Source organism: Procambarus clarkii, chromosome 17 (genome assembly GCF_040958095.1).
Source record: "Procambarus clarkii isolate CNS0578487 chromosome 17, FALCON_Pclarkii_2.0, whole genome shotgun sequence".
NCBI classification, from domain to species: Eukaryota; Metazoa; Arthropoda; class Malacostraca; order Decapoda; family Cambaridae; genus Procambarus; species Procambarus clarkii.
Window position 1 is genome coordinate 16,666,018 of NC_091166.1, and position 21,510 is coordinate 16,687,527.

Sequence of the window (21,510 nt, forward strand, 5' to 3'; positions counted from 1 at the left end):
GCCAAGTTTTCCTGAATTAATATAATTTCTCTAATTTTTTTCTTATGAAATGATAAATACCTTCCCCGATATCCTTAAAAAAGCTAGAGTAGCGCCAGTTCATAAAGGAGGTAATCCGTCAGACATAAACAACTATAGACCAATATCGAACCTACCCATACTATCAAAAATATTTGAAAAAATTATCTATAAACAGCTCTACTCCTATCTCGTAAAATTCGACATTAATAGGCCCTGTCAGTTTGGCTTCCGCTCTCAAAAGAGTACCAACGATGCAATTATTAGTCTCCTTGATATAATTTACTCAGCTCTTGACAAAAATGAGTTTCCAATTTGACTCTTCATTGACCTGAGAAAGGCCTTTGATACTGTTAATCACGATTACCTATTAAGTAAACTCCATCATTATGGAATCCGAGGCCATGCACTGGACTATATCCAATCCTATCTTAGTGATAGACACCAATGTGTAGCCATCAATAATATAATCTCTCCCATTCTACCAATAACTGTTGGAGTGCCACAGGGCAGCATCTTGGGACCTCTTCTTTTTCTTATATACATTAATGATCTGCCTAATGTCTCTAACATTCTGAAACCTATTTTGTTTGCTGATGATACTACCCTCATCTACTCCAACCCCAACCCACATACACTAAATGGTGTTGTTAATAATGAACTAAAAAAAGTCCACTTATGGATGTCAATCAACAAACTAACACTTAACATAGAAAAGACCTACTACATCCTATTCGGAAGCAAATCTACAAATGCAATTCAACTTCAGTTTGACAATGTAAACATTAGCAATAAAAATGATGGAAAGTTTCTTTGCATATTCCTAGACAAGAGACTCAACTTCAGTACCCACATACAACACATAACTAAGAAAGTCTCTAAAACAGTTGGTATACTCTCCAAAATCAGATATTATGTTCCTAACTCTGCTCTCACCTCTCTATATTATGCACTAATCTATCCCTATCTCAACTATGGTATCTGTGCATGGGGTTCAACCACTGCAAACCACCTCAAGTCCATCATCACCCAGCAAAAATCTGCTATCAGAATAATATCAAATTCTGCTTTCAGACAACACACAGCCCCCTTGTTTAACTCCCTAAACATGCTGAACATAATATCACTCCACAAATTCTCTTGTGTCAACTACATTTACAAAACCCTGTTCTTAAATGCAAATCCTTGTCTGAAACTCTTCTTGGACAGATGTAATAGGACCCATTATCACCACACCAGAAATAAATATCTCTGATATCCCCAGACTTAAACTTAATCTGTGTAAACACTCTATGCAAATAAAGGGACCCAGTTTATGGAACTCACTCCCTACTGAATTGAAAAGCTGTCCAACTTTTACATCATTCAAAATCAATACTAAAAAGTACCTAATTTCATCTTCATAGTTTTTCACTTTTTGCCTTAAAATTGCACTGTATCAATTGCTACCCAATCTCCCAACCTTTATGTTCCCAATTTGAACATCTTTACCATTGTGATCATTGCTGTTTTCTTATATGTGCTGCCAATCTGTTGTATGGTGTTTATAAATCTTGTTTATCTGTATCTTTTGCTACCCAGTCTCCCAATCTTTATGTACCCAATCTGAACATCTTTACCATTGTGATCATTGCTGTCTTATATGTGCTGTCAATCTGCTGTATGGTGTATATTAACCTTGTTTAAATTACTAATCAAGCTGTCAATGTAATCAATCAGAGCTTTAATATAACAATATGCTTTAATATACCTACTTATCTCTCTCATCTCATTTTCTCTTGTAATGTATCTTTATCATTTATCAATTCTGATTGAAATTACCTACTTAAAATTATCTGCTAGATTAAAGACCTGTCCGAAACGCTGTGCGTACTAGTGGCTTTACAAGAATGTAAATACTGTACTATCCAATGTATTCTCACAAACCCAATGTACCTTCTTGTATATAAATAAATAAATAAATAAATAAATAAATAAATAAATAAATAAATAAATAAATAAATAAAGCTGCCCATTTCATTATGTATGAGGTCAATTTTTTTTTATTGGCGTTAAAATTAACGTAGGTATATGGCCAAACCTAACCAACCCTACCTAACCTAACCTAACCTATCTTTATAGGTTAGGTTAGGTTAGGTAGCCGAAAAAGTTAGGTTAGGTTATGTTAGGTAGGTTAGGTAGTCGAAAAACAATTAATTCTTGAAAACTTGGCTTATTAGGCAAATCGGGCCTTGCATAGTAGGCTGCGAAGTGCGTTCTGGCTACAAGGTACGACATATATATATATATATATATATATATATATATATATATATATATATAACTTTTAAAAATGTATGTGCAAGCGTCCACTTCTGCCTACAGCCCGGATAATGGTGTGCCTTACTACAGGTTGCCGCAGAACTGCTGAAATGCAAAATTTATTCATTTGTGCATATATCTACTCGACATGGAAAACGATATTTTCGATGCTGATATTTCCCTATTTTCTATGTTCATAGATCCACTGGAGTAAAAGGAGTTCTAGGTCAAATCAGTAAGAACAGCAGCCTTACCTATAAAACCAAGGCTCTCCCTTTCTACTCCATCTTGCTGGCGCTCAACGTGACGCAAATTGATTTTTTCTCCTTGGACATTGAAGGATCTGAGATGAAGGTAAGACCAACTTTGTCACATTTTTTCGTATTTACTATAAAATAAAAATAATTATAATTATTCTTCATAAAAATATTGTATATACAATTAAATTGCGAAAACTAATCCATAATTTACTTATATGCACCCCATAAGCATCCTGTTTATGGACGTGGAAAGGTTACAAAGGCAGATAATGGGCTCACATATTTAAATTCTCACAATTCATTTAGCTCAGCAAGTTACAGTCTTGATGAGCTAGTTACAAAATTCCATGCACATCGTCACATCAACAATGGGTTGACTGTTAGAGACCGACCACAAGTACAGTTTCTAAATTAAGCAACTGACATATGTGGAGAGCTAGTGTCACAATTGATATGTTTGTCCTGCACACCGCCCCCCATCCAGTGGGCACCGGTGGATAGGTTACAATCACTTAGTTACTACCTACAGTTAGCAAACTGGGGATATTTGGTCATTGTTGTGTTGTTTGTGTACGCTACTGTACTGCATGTTGGTGCTGGATAGAGTCCTGTTAGTAGTCTTAGCAACTAAGTGTGAAGGGTATTGTTTAATAATAGTAATAGAATAATGTCAAATAATTCACATCTTGAGGTTATCCCGAGATGATTTCGGGGCTAAGCGTCATAGCGGCCCGGTTCTCGACAAGGTCTATTTTTTGTTACACACCCCCAGGAAGCAGCCCGTAGCAGCTGTCTAACGCCCAGGTACATGTTTACTGCTAGGTGAACAGGGCCATCAGGGTGAAATCAACTCTGCCCATTTGTTTCCACCTCCACCGGGGATCGAACCCGGAACCTCAGGACTACGAATCCGAAGCACTGTCCACTTAGCTGTCAGGCCCCCAACATGGAAAAAGATAATTTATGAGCAGCAAATATATATCATTATGTTTATATGAATTAAACATGTGAATAACCTGCTAATAAATAATCAAAGCACACACACACACACACACACGGGAGGCGGGACGTTGAGGCGGGACCAAAGAGCCAGAGCTCAACCCCCGCAAACACAACTAGGTGAGTACACACACACACACACACACACACACACACACACACACACACACACACACACACACACACACACACACACACACACACACACACACACACATACACAGAGACGACGACGGTAGGAGACACACACGATTACTGAGGTTCGCGGAAATTCGTCAATTTCTCGGGACATTGAAGGAGTATAGAGGCTAGATCATAGTATTTGGCCTCTCGCAGTGTAGCTAGCAGGGTGCAACATACCATAGTCATATCGCTAGCGATAGTGCGAAGAAACCAAAGTGGAGCTAGTGGCATCAACCAATCAACCAGGTGCATATACAGTGTGGAGGACCGGGTGGAGCGACCTGACCTTACGGCCAGGTGGGACGACCCGCCGTGGAACTACCTGATTGTGTTTGTTTGGTGGTGACTGTGATCAGTGATAAAGTAAATTAGTGAATTGGAACACAATGATACAGTGACTGATTCCAGAGCTTTGTGTAGATAGAGAAGAACCGACATCGTCAATCTACTCGCACTTAGTGAATCACCAAGTGGAAGGCGACGACGGAGCACCGTCAACCATACATCATCATTACTCATCTAGTTGTGTGAGCAGAAAGGCAGACTGGTATGTACCACTCTCTGGTCAATTAATCAGGTGTACAGTGCGAGGTAAAATATTATCAAATTCTTGTTCAGGATAGCATATATATTTAAAAATTCTCCAAGTGGCTCATTTGGGTAGAAGTTAACGCTTACAGGAACTCGTGACACACGCACGCACACATGTACACGCACGCACGCCCACGTACGTATGCACAAACACACACACACACGCAAAAACGAACACATATATACACACACACTCTCACACACGTGCCACTCTCTATGGTGTATAACAGGTCACTGGAAACAGGAGACTTACCAGAAAGTTGGAAGACAGCTAACGTGGTCCCAATATACAAAAAGGGTGACAGGCAAGAGGCACTGAATTACAGGCCAGTTTCCTTAACTTGTATACCATGCATGGTGATGGAGAAGATCGTGAGGAAAAGGCTCATAGTGCATCAGGAGGGAAATAACTTTGTAACGCACCACCAACATGGGTTCAGAGATGGTAAATCGTGCCTCACAGGTTTAATAGAATTTCATGACCAGGCAACGAAAATTAGGCAGGAAAGAGAAAGGTGGGCCGACTGCATTTTCCTGGATTGCCAAAAAGCCTTTGACACAGTACCCCATAAAAGGCTGTAAAAAAAGTTGGAACAACAGGCAGGAGTTAAAGGGAAGGTGCTCCAGTGGATAAGGGAGTACTTAAGCAACAGGAAACAGCGAGTAACGGTGAGGGGGGGAGACATCAGAGTGGCGAGATGTCACCAGCGGAGTCCCACAGGGCTCAGTACTTGCACCCATCCTGTTTCTAATATAAGTGAACGATCTTCCAGAGGGTATAGACTCATTCCTCTCAATGTTTGCTGATGATGCAAAAATTATGAGAAGAATCAAGACGGATGAAGATAGACACAGACTACAGGATGACCTGGATAAACTGGAGGAATGGTCTAGAAAATGGCTGCTAAAGTTCAACTCAGGAAAGTGTAAAGTGATGAAATTAGCCGAAGGATGCAGAAGGCTGAACACAAGGTATCATCTGGGAAGGAAAATCCTGCAAGAGTCAAATAGAGAGAAGGATCTGGGGGTTGATATCACACCGAACCTGTCCCCAGAGGCCCACATCAAAAGAATATCATCAGTGGCATATGCTAGACTGGCCAACATAAGAACTGCCTTTAGAAACTTATGTAAGGAATCTTTCAGAACCCTGTATACCACTTATGTAAGACCAATCCTGGAGTATGCAGCTCCAGCCTGGAGTCCATACCTAGTTAAACACAAAACAAAGCTAGAGAAGATTCAGCGGTATGCCACCAGGCTCGTCCCGGAACTGAGATGATTGAGCTACGAGGAAAGGCTAAAGGAGCTGAACCTCACATCCCTGGAAAACAGAAGAGTAAGGGGAGACATGATAACCACCTACAAAATTCTCAGGGGAATTGACAGGGTGGACAAAGACAAACCCTTCAGCATGGGTGGGACACGAACAAGGGGACACAGGTGGAAACTTAGTACCCAGATGAGCCACAGAGACGTTAGAAAGAATTTTTTCAGTGTCAGAGTAGTTAATAAATGGAATGCACTAGGAAGTGATGTGGTGGAGGCTGACTCCATACATAGTTTCATATGTAGATATAATAGAGCCCAGTAAGCTCAGGAATCTGTACACCAGTTGATTGACAGTTGAGAGGCGGGACCAAAGAGCCAAAGCTCAACCCCCGCCAGCACAATTAGGTGAGTACAATTAGGTGAGTACACAAATTCTGCTCAAATCTTCAGGTGTACAGAGTTAAAATATTACCAAATTCTTGTTCAGTATACCAGATACATTTAAAATATCAAAGTGGCTCAATTTGGGTAGCAGTGGACATTTTACAGGACCCCCCATGACACACGCACGCACACACACATGCACGCACACGCAAAAACAAAACACAGGCACACACGAACACGCACGCACTCACACATACGTTCAGTCAGGCTAGAAGGGATTAACACCTTTTGTGGAAAGGGGATATAAACCTCACTCATAATCCACCCTCTCTTACCCCTTCTCTTACCCCCTCTCTTACCTACCATAATCTGCAGGCACCACAAATCCTCTTAACCCCCATCCCACGTGCACACATGCACACACACGTTCTCTCTCTCTATCTTTTTCTCTCTCTCTCTTGCTCTCTTTCTCTTGTTCTCTCTATCTTGCTCTCTCTAGCTCTCTCTCTCTCTTGCTCTCTCTCTCTCTCTTGCTCTCTCTCTCTCTTGCTCTCTCTCTCTCTTGCTCTCTCTCTCTCTCTCTCTCTCTCTCTCTCTTGCTCTCTCTCTTGACAAGGGGCAAAATGGCAGGAGGACGCAACAAGGACACAGGTAACAGCCAAAGTTACCAAACGAAGGAAATGTTAACCCAAGTTCTGGAGGAATTCAGGAGGGAGATGCATGAAATGAGGATTACAATTAACAACCTGCAAAGTGAGCTCATATCAGCAAGGGAGGAGATCAAATCCATCACATAGAAAAATAAAGAGACCGAGCATCAGATTATCATCCAAAGGGAAGGTGGGAATGTTACATTGGAAGGAAATGCCTCTGTACCTGAAACCTTTGCGGACATACTGAAAAAGAGCTCAGAAGCAATGGCCACAGTGAGGGAGGTAGCCATGCAAGCAGCTACCTCACAGGAAGCAGCAAGGTGCACCACTCAGCTGCTGGAGAGAAAAAGATCAGTGGTAGTTGTAGGCATCAAAGAACAGGAAGGATCCAACAGGCAAAAATGGAATAGCAAGGATAGAGAGGCAGTACATGGGCTACTGAAGGGTTTACAGATGGAAGGGGCTGAACAAAACATTGAGAAGGTTTTCAGGTTGGGCTTGTACAACAAGTACAGAAACCAACTTGTAAAGGTGGTGTTTACAAACGAAACCACGAAGGAGGATATTCTCGAAAGGAAGAGTCATCTGCAGCATGTGGAGGGATACAAAAAAGTATTCCTGCAGAGGGACAGGACGAAGGAGAAGAGAGACAGGGCAGCAGAGGCAAGGAGGAAGCGCAGGGAGAGAGGAGCAAACCAGGAAATCACAGCCCCAACACAACAGTCCCAGAGACAAGTGAGGAACCCACGACCAGCATCCCAGTAACACCAGAGGGGAGGGCAACACCACCACCCCCCTCTGCATAGAAACCCTCCCTTCCCCTCACCCAACCTGCCCCCACCTAACCCTCCCTCTCCCCCCCCCCCACCCCATTCTGACCCTGTAACCTCTTCCCCATTCCCATCATGTCCCCCCTCCAACCTTTCCCCCCCTGTCTCCCCTCCCCCTTCATCCCATACTTTCCCTATCCCTCAGCCCCCTCATCCCGTATCCTCCATGTTCCCCCTATCTCCTTAACCCACACCCTACCTGTCCCCTCTTCCTATTAACCCCTACTCCCCACCCCAAAATCCTCTGAGACCCTGCAAACCACCTCACAGATCTTCTCACCCACGGAACAGCTTCCCACACCAGCAGAATGCTTGCCAAAAAAGGGACAAGAAAATGAACAGAAGAAAGTGAGCTTCAAGGCAATGTACACTAACATAGATGGGGTTACAAATAAAATAAGTGAACTCAGAGAATGGGCACTAGAAGAAAACCCAGACATAATAGCACTCACAGAAACAAAGCTAACGAAAACTATAACAAATGCAGTGTTTCCACAGGGCTACTATGTAGTGAGGAAAGAGAGAGAAGGGAGAGGAGGAGGTGGTGTAGCTTTGCTACTAAGGGAATGTTAGAGATTCGATGAGATGGTAGTTCAGAACTGTGAAGGTTTCAGTGACTACATATCAGGCACCATAGCAACTGGAGGACAGAAAATTATAGTAGTAGTCATATATAACCCCCCACCGAATGACAGAAGACCCAGACAGGAATATGATAGAAACAACTTGGCCACCATCAGTATAATAGAGAGAGCAGCCTCTGTGGCTAGCAGGAACGGATCTAGACTACTAATCATGGGAGACTTCAACCATGGGAAGATAGGTTGGGGGAACAGAGACCCACATGGAGGCCCAGATACATGGAGAGCTAAGCTGCAGGATGTGGCAACAAGAAACTTTCTTAGTCAACACGTCAAGGGACCGACAAGAATGAGAGGAGGGGATCAACCAGCCTTGCTTGATCTGATATTTACCCTAAATGAGTCGGATATAAGGGAAGTTAAGTTGGAAGCCCCCTTGGAAATGAGTGATCATAGTGTATTGAGCTTCGAGTACCTGGTTGAGCTAGGAATTATCACCCCCAAAAAAGAACTGGGAAACAAAGGGCTGGCGTACCGAAAGGGAAACTATGAGGAGATGAATAAATTCCTATGAGATATACATTGGGACACAGAACTCATAACCAAGTCCGTACAAGACATGATGGACCATGTCACCCAAAAATGTCAGGAGGCTGTAATCTGGTTTGTCCCAGCCCAACAGGAAAAAACAGAGAAGCAAAGGAAGAATCCGTGGTTTAATAGGGAATGTATGAAAGCAAAGGAGCTGAACAAAAGGGCATGGAGGAACTCCGTAATAACAGAACACCAGAAAGTAGAGAGAGATACCAGAGAACCAGGAACGAGTATGTTAGTGTGAGAAGAGCAGCTGAGAAAAGGTATGAAAATGATATAGCTAATAAAGCCAAGACCGAACCAAAGTTACTACGCAGTCACATCAGGAGGAAGACAACAGTAAAGGAACAGGTAATGTAACTTAGGGTGGGTGAGGACAGATACACAGAGAATGACAAAGAGGTGTGTGAAGAACTCAACAAAAGGTTCCAGGAGGTATTTACAATAGAACGGGGAGAAGTCACGGCGCTAGAAGAGGTGGAAGCAAACTAAGTGACCTTGGAAAGGTTCGAAATTACAAGAGATGAGGTCAAGAAGCACCTATTGGAGCTGGATGTGAGAAAAGATGTTGGGAATCTCACCATGGGTACTGAAAGAGTGTGCAGGAGCACTTTGATTGCCACTCTCCATAGTGTAAAGTAGGTCACTGGAAACGGGAGACCTACCAGAAATATGGAAGACTGCTAATGTAGTATCAATATACAAAAAGGGTGACAGACAAGAGGCACTGAACTACAGGCCAGTGTCCTTAACTTGTATACCATGCAAGGTGATGGACAAGATTGTGAGAAAAACCTAGTAACACATCTGGAGAGAAGAGACTTCGTGACAACCTATCAACATGGGCTCAGGGAGGGTAAATCTTGCCTTACAGGCTTGATAGAATTCGACGATCAGGTGACAAAGATTAAGCAAGAAAGAGAAGGATGGGCGGACTGCATTTTTTTGGACTGTCAGAAAGCCTTTGACACAGTACCCCATAAAAGGTTGATGCATAAGCTGGAGAAACAGGCAGGAGTAACTGGTAGGGCGCTCCAGTGGATAAGGGAGTACCTAAGCAATAGGAAGCAGAGAGTTAGTGAGGGGTGAGACCTCAGAATGGCGTGAAGTCACTAGTGGAGTCCCACAGGGCTCTGTACTTGGACCTATCCTGTTTCTGAAATACGTAAATGATCTCCCAGAGGGTATAGACTCATTCCTCTCAATGTTTGCTGACGACGCCAAAATTATGAGAAGGATTAAGACAGAGGAGGACAGCTTGAGGCTTCAAGAAGACCTGGACAAGCTGCAGGAATGGTCGAACAAATGGCTGTTAGAGTTTAACCCAAGCAAATGTAATGTAATGAAGATAGGGGTAGGAAGCAGGAGACCAGATACAAGGTATCATTTGGGAGATGAGGTACTAAAAGAGTCAGAGAGAGAGAAAGACCTGGGGGTTGATATCACGCCAGACCTGTCCCGTGAAGCTCATATCAAGAGGATAACATCAGCAGCATATGCCAGGTTGGCTAACATAAGAACGGCCTTTAGAAACTTGTGTAAGAAATCTTTCAGAACATTATATACCACATATGTCAGACCAATCCTGGAGTATGCGGCTCCAGCATGGAGTCCTTATCTAGTCAAGCATAAGACTAAACTGGAAAAGGTTCAAATGTTTGCCACCAGACTAGTACCAGAGCTAAGAGGTGTTAGCTACGAGGAGAGACTACGGGAATTAAACCTCACTTCGTTGGAAGACAGAAGAGTTAGGGGGGGCATGATCACCACATTCAAGATTCTGAAGGGAATTGATAGGGTAGATAAAGACAGGCTATTTAACACAAGGGGCACACGCACAAGGGGACACAGGTGGAAACTGAGTGCCCAAATGAGCCACAGAGATATTAGAAAGAACTTTTTTAGTGTCAGAGTGGTTGACAAATGGAATGCATTAGGAAGTGATGTGGCGGAGGCTGACTCCATACACAGTTTCAAGTGTAGATATGATAGAGCCCAATAGGCTCAGGAATCTGTACATCTGTTGATTGACGGTTGCGAGGCGGGACCAAAGAGCCAGAGCTCAACCCCCGCAAGCACAACTAGGTGAGTACAACTAGGTGAATATACACACACACACACACACACACACACACACAGATAGATACCAGAGAGATACCAGAGAACCAGGAATGAGTACGTCAGGGTGAGAAGAGAAGAAGAGAAAAGTTTTGAAAATGATATAGCAAACAAAGCCAAGACCAAACCAAAGCTACTCCACAGTCACATCAGAAGGAAAACAACAGTGAAAGAACAGGTATTGAAACTTCGAACAGGCGAGGACAGGAATACAGAGAATGACAGAGAGGTGTGTGAAGAACTCAACAAGAGGTTCCAGGAGGTCTTCACAATAGAACAAGGCGAGGTCACTGTGCTAGGAGAAAGGGAGGTAAACCAGGCGGCCTTGGAAGAGTTCGAAATTACGAGAGAGGTGGTCAAGAGACACCTGCTGGATCTGGATGTTAGAAAGGCTGTTGGTCCAGATGGGATCTCACCATGGATACTGAAAGAGTGTGCAGAGGCACTTTGCTTGCCACTCTCCATAGTGTATAGTAAGTCACTGGAGACGGGAGACCTACCAGAAATATGGAAGACGGCGAATGTGGTCCCAATATACAAAAAGGGCGACAGACAAGAGGCACTGAACTACAGGCCAGTGTCCTTGACTTGTATACCATGCAAGGTGATGGAGAAGATCGTGAGAAAAAACCTGGTAACACATCTGGAGAGAAGGGACTTCGTGACAAATCGCCAACATGGGTTCAGGGAGGGTAAATCTTGCCATACAGGCTTGATAGAATTCTACGATCAGGTGACAAAGATTAAGCAAGAAAGAGAGGGCTGGGCGGACTGCATTTTCTTGGATTGTCGGAAAGCCTTTGACACAGTACCGCATAAGAGGCTGGTACATAAGCTGGAGAGACAGGCAGGTGTAGCTGGTAAGGTGCTCTAGTGGATAAGGGAGTACCTAAGCAATAGGAAGCAGAGAGTTACGGTGAGGGGTGAGACCTCCGATTGGCGTGAAGTCACCAGTGGAGTCCCACAGGGCTCTGTACTCGGTCCTATCTTGTTTCTGATATATGTAAATGATCTCCCAAAGGGTATCGATTCATTTCTCTCAATGTTTGCGGACGATGCTAAAATTATGAGAAGGATTAAAACAGAAGAGGACTGTTTGAGGCTTCAAGAAGACCTAGACAAGCTGCAGGAATGGTCGAACAAAGGGTTGTTAGAGTTTAACCCAACCAAATGTAATGTAATGAAGATAGGTGTAGGGAGCAGGAGGCCAGATACAAGGTATCATCTGGGAGAGGAAATTCTTCAAGAGTCAGAGAAGGAAAAAGACTTGGGGGTTGATATTACGCAGACCTGTCTCCTGCATCACATATCAAGAGGATAACATCAGCGGCATATGCTAGGCTGGCCAACATACGAAGGCATTCAGAAACTTGTGTAAAGAATCATTCAGAACTTTGTATACCACATATGTCAGGCCAATCCTGGAGTATGCAGCCCCAGCATGGTGTCCATATCTAGTCAAGGATAAGACTAAACTGGAAAAGGTTCAAAGGTTTGCCACCAGACTAGTACCCGAGCTGAGCGGTATGAGCTACGAGGAGAGACTACGGGAATTAAACCTCACTTCATAATAATAATAATAATAATAATTTTTATTTAGGTAAGGTACATACATTAAGAGATTTTACAAAATTTGTTGGCTTAATAGATAGAGCTAGTACATACAATGCCTAAAGCCACTATTACGCAAAGCGTTTCGGGCACTTCGCTGGAAGACAGAAGAGTCAGGGGGGGACATGATCACCACATTCAAGATTCTGAAGGGAATTGATAGGGTAGATAAAGACAGGCTATTTAACACAAGGGGAACACGCACAAGGGGACACAGGTGGAAACTGAGTGCCCAAATGAGCCACAGAGATAATAGAAAGAACTTTTTTAGTGTCAGAGTGGTTGACAAATGGAATGCATTAGGAAGTGATGTGGTGGAGGCTGACTCCATACACAGTTTCAAGTGTAGATATGATAGAGCCCAATAGGCTCAGGAATCTGTACATCTGTTGATTGACGGTTGAGAGGCGGGACCAAAGAGCCAGAGCTCAACCTCCGCAAACACAACTAGGTGAGGACAACTAGGTGAGTACACACATGTGTGTGTGCCTTCAAAAAAATACCATCAAAAAAAGGTATTGAAACTTAGAACAGGCGAGGACAGGTATACATATATGTATGTGTATAAAGTATATATGGAAGCTGATCAGAATTACATTTCACCTTTGTAAATGCACATTAATGACACTATGTAAAAGACACAACGAACACTTAATGTAGGGCATACGTAAATCTGTGTATCTATGTATTTACGTATGTAGGCTAGCGTAGCATTTTAAAAGCACTGAATCACCTTCTGTGGTTGAGTGTTCAATAAACCCTTGAACTATATGTTTAACACATCTCTAACCATGTCCATGGAGGACAGAAGAAAATGTATATATGTTGGTTAGCATTGTAAATGTGTGGCCACGTCTGTGGTAGAAAAAAAATAAAAAAAAATTAGGCTGGTTAAAGCAGCAGCTGCCCTCCCCAGACAACCCGTCCTCACACTAGGCTGGTTAAAGCAGCAGCTGCCCTCCCCAGACAACCCGTCCTCACACTAGGCTGGTTAAAGCAGCAGCTGCCCTCCCCAGACAACCCGTCCTTACACTAGGCTGGTTAAAGCAGCAGCTGCCCTCCCCAGACAACCCGTCCTCACACTAGGCTGGTTAAAGCAGCAGCTGCCCTCCTCAGACAACCCGTCCTCACACTAGGCTGGTTAAAGCAGCAGCTGCCCTCCCCCAGACAACCCGTCCTCACACTAGGCTGGTTAAAGCAGCAGCTGCCCTCCCCAGACAACCCGTCCTCACACTAGGCTGGTTAAAGCAGCAGCTGCCCTCCACAGACAACACGTCCTCACACTAGGCTGGTTAAAGCAGCAGCCATCCTCCCCCAGACGCTTTTAGCAATTTTAACATATTGTGTATTAAAAATTGGTTTGTTCTCATACATAAATAAATATTATTATACATAAAAATTCTATGTATAGTTAGGCGTAGGTTATGATAGGTGTTTAGGTTCTGTTGGTGCAACTCCGTCTTCGACTCAAGTCCATTACATTCAGCGGTCGACCCCACAGACGCATTCATAAATTTTAACATGCTGTTCATTCAAAACCGGAGTTTTCTCAAGTATAAATTATTATTATAATATATTAGCATATTGTGTATAAATAGGCATAGGTTAGGTTAGGTCAGGTGTTTAGGTTCTGTTGGCGATTATTTGTATTTGTAGTACGTGGGTGAAGCATTTATAGCGTTGTGGTTCGAACAAAATTCGTCGGTGAAGCACTTGTTCCGGAAATGTTCGAACGTCAGCAGTTGTGAGTCGTGTGTAAACTGCTTTTCATTCATAAACAGGGGGTTTGGCGGGTGCATGGAATCACTTTTGGATCTTTGTTTGGAGGACGGGCTGGTATTTGTAGTACGTGGGTGAAGCATTCACAGCGTTGTGATTTGGACAAAATTCGTCAGTGAAGCATGTGATCCTCAAGTGTTCGAATGAAATCAGTTGTGAGTCGTGTGTGAACCGTTTTCATTCATAAAAAAGGAGGTTTGGCCGGTGCATGGAATAACTTTTGAGTCGTTGTTTGGAGGACGGGCTGGATGGTGCTTATTTGTAATTGTAGTATGCGGGTGAAGCATTTATAGAATTGTGGTTTGAGTAGAGGACATGAGAGAAGCACTTGCTCCGGAAGTGTTCAGACGTCATCAGTTGTGAGTCATGTGTAAACCGCTTTTCATTCATAAACAGGGCGTTTGGCTGCTGGATTGACAAGCTTGGATCTTTGTACGCAGGACGGACTGGGGTGACAGCCTAGTAGTTGAGGAAATAGTTGATGACATGCTCAGCATGAGTTGCGTGGTGATCACCGGCCAGGTCGGACGCTCCTGAGGTCTGTCCGCTCCTGGCTAGTGTTTACGTTGGGTGATTGCTTGTTTGCCCTGCTGGTGGTGGTTTGCCTCTGACAGGGTGACGTTTGATTTAGCCATGGGGACGTCTTGCCCTCCAGTGAAGAGGACATTGTCGGCTGGTCTAGCATTTACGGTGCCGGTGGACCATCCATTGGTTGGTGTCGCCCTAGTTGATGTGCTGCATGTACAGCTGTCGGACCTGGTGGGCATCCAGCTGCTTCAGGACGACCGTGCTGTGGTCAAGTTCCGCCTCCAGGCTGCCTTTCAGGTGTTCTTCGAGCGATGTGAGGGGCCTGTTTACTCTCTCCCTGATACTGCTGGCTCAGTTAAGGTAGTGAATCTTAGTGTCACCTTAACGTCTGTGGCGGTGCATGGTGCCCCCTTCGAATTTCAGGACGACTTTTTTACCTCCTGTTTGAACAATTTGCGACAGTGTTAAGTATTCGTTGGAACAAGGTCGTTGCCGGGCACTGTGTTGGTATGCTTAACGGCTCCGCACCCTGACGATGTCGCTGAAGTGTAGTGTACCGTCGTCGATGTCTGTGTTGGGTTACACGATCCGCTGCCTGTACCGGGGTCAACCGCGCACCTGTTATCGGTGTGGTCACGAGGGTCATCTGGCTGCAGCGTGCGACGTGAGAGCAACTGGTCAGGTGCATGTTTTTCGTGCGGAGGAATTTCCGCCCCTGTTGCGTTCGGACGGTTCTGAGGACAGAGTGGGTACAGTGCCTGAGGCGCCTGATTGCCTATCTGCTGCTCCGCCTGTTGAGGTGAGTTCTACGGCCTGTGCGACACGTCAGGTGAATGCTGTGGCCCCTGGGGTTGTTGAGCCGGTGTGTGTGGGTGTCTGGCCGTCGCCTGCGCTGCCTGTCGTGATGGATGTCCCAGTGGAGGCCCATGTCCTGCCCCCGCCAGTGGATGTGATACCGGCTCCCGGGAACGCGGGTTCTGCTTTTTTGGAGGGGGGCTTCGGCAGGGGCAGGTGCCTGCCGTGCCTGTGTGTGCTGGCGACTGTAGTTCTGCTCTTTCCATCCCTTTGCCGAAGCATGTGCGTCGGTGTTCTGAGGCTGTTTCCCTGGATGATGTGGACAGTGTGGGTGATGTGGCCTCTGTGGACTCTTTGGATGGTGCAGGTGTGGCCTGTGTGGATGTGAAAATGATGGCCGTGCCTGCGGAGGGGCCTGGTGTGAGTGGTGTGGTACGGCCTGTCTCAAAGCGTTGGCGGCGGGCTCGGAGTGTTTCCCCCCTTCGTGGTGTGCCTTGGGAGATGGTGGAGGAGTATGGTGCTCTGGCGCCCCCCGCCAAGGATGATGGTGCTGTGAGGGGCTCCGAAGCTGCTACCTGTGCCCCCCCCTCCTGCGTCTCCTGCTGTTGGATCTCTGCAGTGGGGGGTTGCTCCTGATGGTTGGGACCTCGTCGTGATGTTGCGGAACGATGTACGCTGGGGGGACTCGACTCCTGTGCCATGTGGTGGGGTCGATTCCGCGCCTGCCTCCCCTGCGGTCCCCCCCTCCTTTGTTGCCCCGGTCTGGGGGAAGCCTAGTCCCGTCTGCTGGGGTCGTGCCCTGTGCGGGTCCGGTGTTGGGCCCTTATCAGGATGCCCGGGTGCTTCCGATCCCGTGGTGCTCATCCACTGTCTGGGTGTAGGGGGTGAAGAAGTTTGTCTATAGGGTGCCGGATAAAATGTCTCAGCCGAGGGCACCGCCTGGTGGCCGGGTGTCCCCTGACACGTGGGTGATTTGGGATGCGTACTGCTTGCGCTTTCCGATATACAAGTTCCCGGAGAAGTAGTAGTTAACGTCTTGTGCACAACGCTACGCCGTGCGTGGATCGGCTGCCGCCATGAACTTGTCACCCCGCCCTGTGGTGCGCTGAGTCTCCCTCTAACGTGCCCCCTCTGTTTTCGTCGCCACTCCTCTCTCTACGGCCCAACACATCTAACACTTGTGACTTTTTTCTCCTCCTCAACGTCCACACGTCTTCCTACATCTGTCCTGGTGGAGTCGTCGGAAGGGTAAACCCTTCATGCAAACTGCACCTATTCTCCAGAAGAAGATGCTCAGCATGTGTGTGTGTGTGTGTGTACCCAGATATTTGTGCCTGCAGGATCGAGCATAGATTCTTGGATCCTGCCTGTTAAACCTGTCCCCTTAAAAATAACATCGCTTTTGGCCGTTTGCCCATATGGCCGAAAGTGGACATAATTTGAAAAAGAAAATAAATTTGGGATTTTTGTTTTCAACAACAGTAAGTTAGGTGGGCAGGAAAATCTCATAAAGTTTCAAAACGATATGAAAACGTTAATTGAAAGTTTTCTCTCCTAACCTTACAGAGTAAGCCGGACGACTCAAACAGAAAACGGAACAGTACGTCACTTTTGTGAGTCAATTTCATTTCAAATTACGTCCAAATTTGGCCATAGCGTGCAAACGAGCGAAAAGTGACGTTATTTTTAAGAGGACTGGTTGGTGTGTGTGTGTGTATTCACCTAGTTGTGCTTGCGAGGGTTGAGCTCTGCTCTTTTGGCTCGCCTCTCAACTATCAATCAATCAACTGCTACTAACTACTAAAATTTGTTTTATTTTTTCACACCACACACACACACACACACACACACACACACACACACACACACACACACACAGGAAGCAGCCCGTAACAGCTGTCTAACTCCCAGGTACCTTTTTACTACTAGGTAACAGGGGCATCAGGGTGGTTACCTTGAGGTGCTTCCGGGGCTTAGGGTTCCCACGGCCCGGTCGTCGACCAGGCCACCTGGTTGCTGGAGTGATGAGCCAGGCTGTTGGACGCGGCTGCTCGCAACCTGACGTACGAATCACAGCCTGGTTGATCAGGTATTCTTTGAAAGTGTTTCGACTTGGGTTAGAAGACATAGATATACTTTTTTTTCCTCTTTCTCTCTCTCTCTTATTTTTCCTTCCCTTTCCTTCTCTGCCGCACACGTACATTTACGTTTACAGTAGAATGAAGGGGAGGGCCCACTGGGAAGCGTGTCAAGGAAAACCCAGCACAAGACGCCGCCAGAGTAGCAGGCGCCGGCCCTGTCAACGAGAGGAGCAGAGTCTTTGCCTGCTCTCTCTCTCTCTCTCTCTCTCTCTCTCTCTCTCTCTCTCTCTCTCTCTCTCTCTCTCTCTCTCTCTCTCTTTATGGTGTGGGTGCCGGACGCCACTGAGCGGCTGGGGACAAGGAAGAAAGATGTCGGGGACGAGTGTCGCGATCCCCAACAGAGGACTCTAATGCAGTATACGGCGCTTGGACTGTGATCTGCGCCGGTCGGACTGACTGACATGTCACAATCTAGCAGTGGGTGTTGATCTCCCCGCCGTTTATCCGCTTTCTCCTTTCCCACGGCAATTGGGTGCGGCTTCCAAGGCTACCCTTGGGTGATAGATAGTGATAGATTGGGTGATAAAAACTCTGCCCATTGTTTCTCGCCAGTGCCGGGAATCGAACCCGGACCACAGGATTACGTGTACAGCGTGCTATCTGTACAGCCACCGACGCCCCCGGTGTGAGTGTGTTTGTGTGTGTGTGTGTGTGTGTGTGTGTGTGTGTGTGTGTGTGTGTGTGTGTGTGTGTGTGTGTGTGTGTGTGTGTGTGAGCGCGTGTGTACTCGCCAAGTTGTGCTTGCGGGGGTTGGGCTCTGGCTACTTGGTCCCGCCTCTCAACCGTCAATCAACAGGTGTAGAGATTCCTGAGCCTACTGGGCTATATCATATCTACATTTGAAACTGTGTATGGAGTCAGCCTCCACCACATCACTTCCTAGTACATTCTATTTACTAACTACCCTGACACTGAAAAAGTTCTTTCTAACTTCCCTGTGGCTCATTTGGGTACTCGGCTTCCGCCTGTGTCCCCTTGTGCGTGTACCACCCATGTTAAATAATCCATCCTTGTCTACCCTGTAAATTCCCCTTGAGAATCTTGTATGTGGTGATCATGTCTCCCTGAGCTCTTCTGTTTTTCAGCGACGTGAGTTGCAGTTCCCTCAGCCTTTCCTCGTAACTCCTGCCTCTTAGTTCTTGAACTAGCCTAGTGGCATACTTATGAAATTTTTTCCAGTTTCGTCTTGTGCTTGACTAGGTACGGGCTCCATGCTTGGGCCGCATACTCCAGGATTGGCCTTACACATGTGGTATACAAGGTTCTGACAGATTCCTTACACAAGTTTCTGAAGGCAGTTCTGATTTAAATTTTTAAATTTTGCCCCGAGGGGCGAGTTTATTGGGCAGCGCCACTCATCTTGTGAGTGAACATACCGCCATAGCAGAATGTACAACACTCCCCAATAGGAAGAAAACCCGCTGGGTTGTTCATCCTGTCACTTGTACCCAGACACAGCTGGGACTTGCTTAACTGTCTCAAGTGAACAGCTCCTCAAACAAGAAGATTAACATTTATCAACCCTTAAAAGCTTACGTTATCTTGCGGGTGCAAAATGAGGAAATCTTTTAAGAACAGTATCAATATTTGACAAATAGTGTTTTCCTAACTCAAACAATGTGGGGTTTATTATTCTACAGTTATTCCTAATGTCTCTCAGGTGTTCACATTCACGTAGATAGTGGTCAAGGCGGTGTCCATCACTCTCACCACAGATTCTGCAACTTCGCTGATCAACTGTTGTTTCCATTCCAAATCTCCATGGATATTTGTATCCAAGACGGATTCTCGCTATTACTGATTCTCTCCCTCGTCGTCCTCCTCTTCGGCCATACTGATTGGGATTGCCAGCTGCAACCATGTTGTACCATCGTACAGATTCACTGGTTTGTGCTTCTATCCTCCTTTCCTCAGTTACCTTGTCACGGTGATGTTGCCTGACAATACCTCTAATTTGTAGTTGAGTCTTGGGTATGAAGTATTCAATATGGTCTCCTTCAGCGCCTTCAGCAGCCAGCACATCTGCTCGTTCATTTCCACATATTCCAACATGGGAGGGGATCCACAGAAACTTGACTCTTCCCTGATTGGTAAGTACTCTCACAGCTCTCTTGATTTCAGCGACTATTGCAAGATTTTCTGCCTGATTTTTACTTAGGCTTTGCAGTGCTGCTTTTGAATCGGTGCAAATCACTACACCATTAGTGTTCCGTTCAAGAAACCTTAACGCCATAACAATGGCAGTTAGCTCTGCTTGCGTTGAAGAGGCATAGTTCTCAATACGTGCTTTTTCTTCATTTCTGCGTTGGAAGGTATTATCCTTGATTACCGTGTATGCTGCACCAGCCCTGCCATTGATAGGATTAGATGACCCGTCAGTGTAGATTTGATCTAGTTCATCTCCGGCTTCTTTATAAATTTCCTCGAGATACTTGTGCCTCATTTCTTGTGGTATCATGTTGGATTTTTTCATTGCCATTTCATTGATGATGATCTTGCATGAGTCATCCTCCCAAGGAGGTAACCTCTCTACAGGCAGGAGCTCACGGGCTTGCTCAAGCAGGTGAAGCTCTTCAAGGTAGCAGACTGCTCTGTGATGCCATTTTTTGCTTCTCCTGTTTCCCCCTGAAAGTAGCACAGAGCTCAGTTTTTTCTTGGCAATATCATTGTAATGGGGATCTCTGGCTATCCTAATTGCAAGCTTAGCATTCAGCTCCTGAATTCTGCTTTTAACACTGGGAAGGGACAACTCCTCTCGTAGATTAGACGTTTTGGCAGTTCTTGGAACCCCAAGAATGATTGTCATGGCTTCAATTTGAATGCTTTCAAGCCTTTTCATATCGCTTTGGGAGTAGGTGCACAGTACTGGTGCGGCATAGTCTATGACGGAGCGCACATAGGCTGTGTACATCACTTTAAGCACGGCAATAGAGGCTCCATGTCCATTCCAGGTCATAGCTTTCAGTACCCTGAGTCGACTTTTGCATGTTCCTATGAGTTGATTGAGCTCCTCTTTCTTTCCCTTGTTAGAGCCGACAGTGACGCCAAGGTACCGATAGTGGTCAACCCATTCAAGTGTTACACCATTAATTTGCAGTTCTCCATTTGCTCTCCGCTTGTGATGGGAGTATGCCTTCGTCTTGTTTGTGGAGAGAGTGAAACCGAGCTCAATACATTTCCTTCCGAGGAGTTCAATGGACTGTTCAATTTTTCCCAAGGTGGGAGCTTGTATTAGGACATCATCTGCATATCCCACTTGTTGTGTTCCTTCCGGAAAACCAATATTTGCAATGGCGTTCATAAGTACATTGAATAGTGTAGGGCTTAAGACTCCGCCTTGGGGGGTCCCGAGTTCCATATTCATTGTTCTGGAGACTGCTCCATTGAAGTAAACCTTGGCTTTCCTTCCTGTGAGGTAGTCTTCAACCCATTTCATGAGTCTCCCCTTCACACCCATGCATGCAAGCTCGTCCAGGATCGCAATCCCCTGTGCTTTGTCGAAGGCTCCTTTGATGTCAACAAATACAGAGTACCTAGCCGTGTCATTAGCCAAGTAATTAACTATACAATTTGCTGTGCTCCGTCCTTTAACAAATCCATTGACCCCCTCCCCTAACCTGCCTATTTTGTGCAACAGTCGGTTTAGGATGATCCTTTCAAGCATCTTGCAAGTGCATGACACGAGGCTGATAGGTCTGTAATTACCAGGGTCATTAGGCTTCGGTATGGGAATAATTATTGCGTGTTTCCATTGTGTGGGCAACACTCCACTTAGGAATGACTTGTTAAACAGGTGGAGTAGTGGATTCCCAGACACTTCACACAGTGCATTGAGTATGTCGTAGGTGACGCCATCTTCACCAGGTGCTGTA

The 21,510-nt window shown here is 45.4% G+C and overlaps 1 protein-coding gene across 1 annotated transcript in view; it reads left to right on the forward strand.

The window, feature by feature from the left end:
* The window catches only part of LOC138365506 (protein Star-like), a 499,513-nt gene that overhangs the window by 473,660 nt on the left and 4,343 nt on the right, over positions 1 to 21,510 (forward strand). The window contains exon 5 of the mRNA XM_069325793.1: positions 2,520 to 2,673. Within this exon, the coding sequence (XP_069181894.1) occupies positions 2,520 to 2,673 (154 nt within the window). The remainder of the gene's footprint in view (positions 1 to 2,519; positions 2,674 to 21,510) is intronic.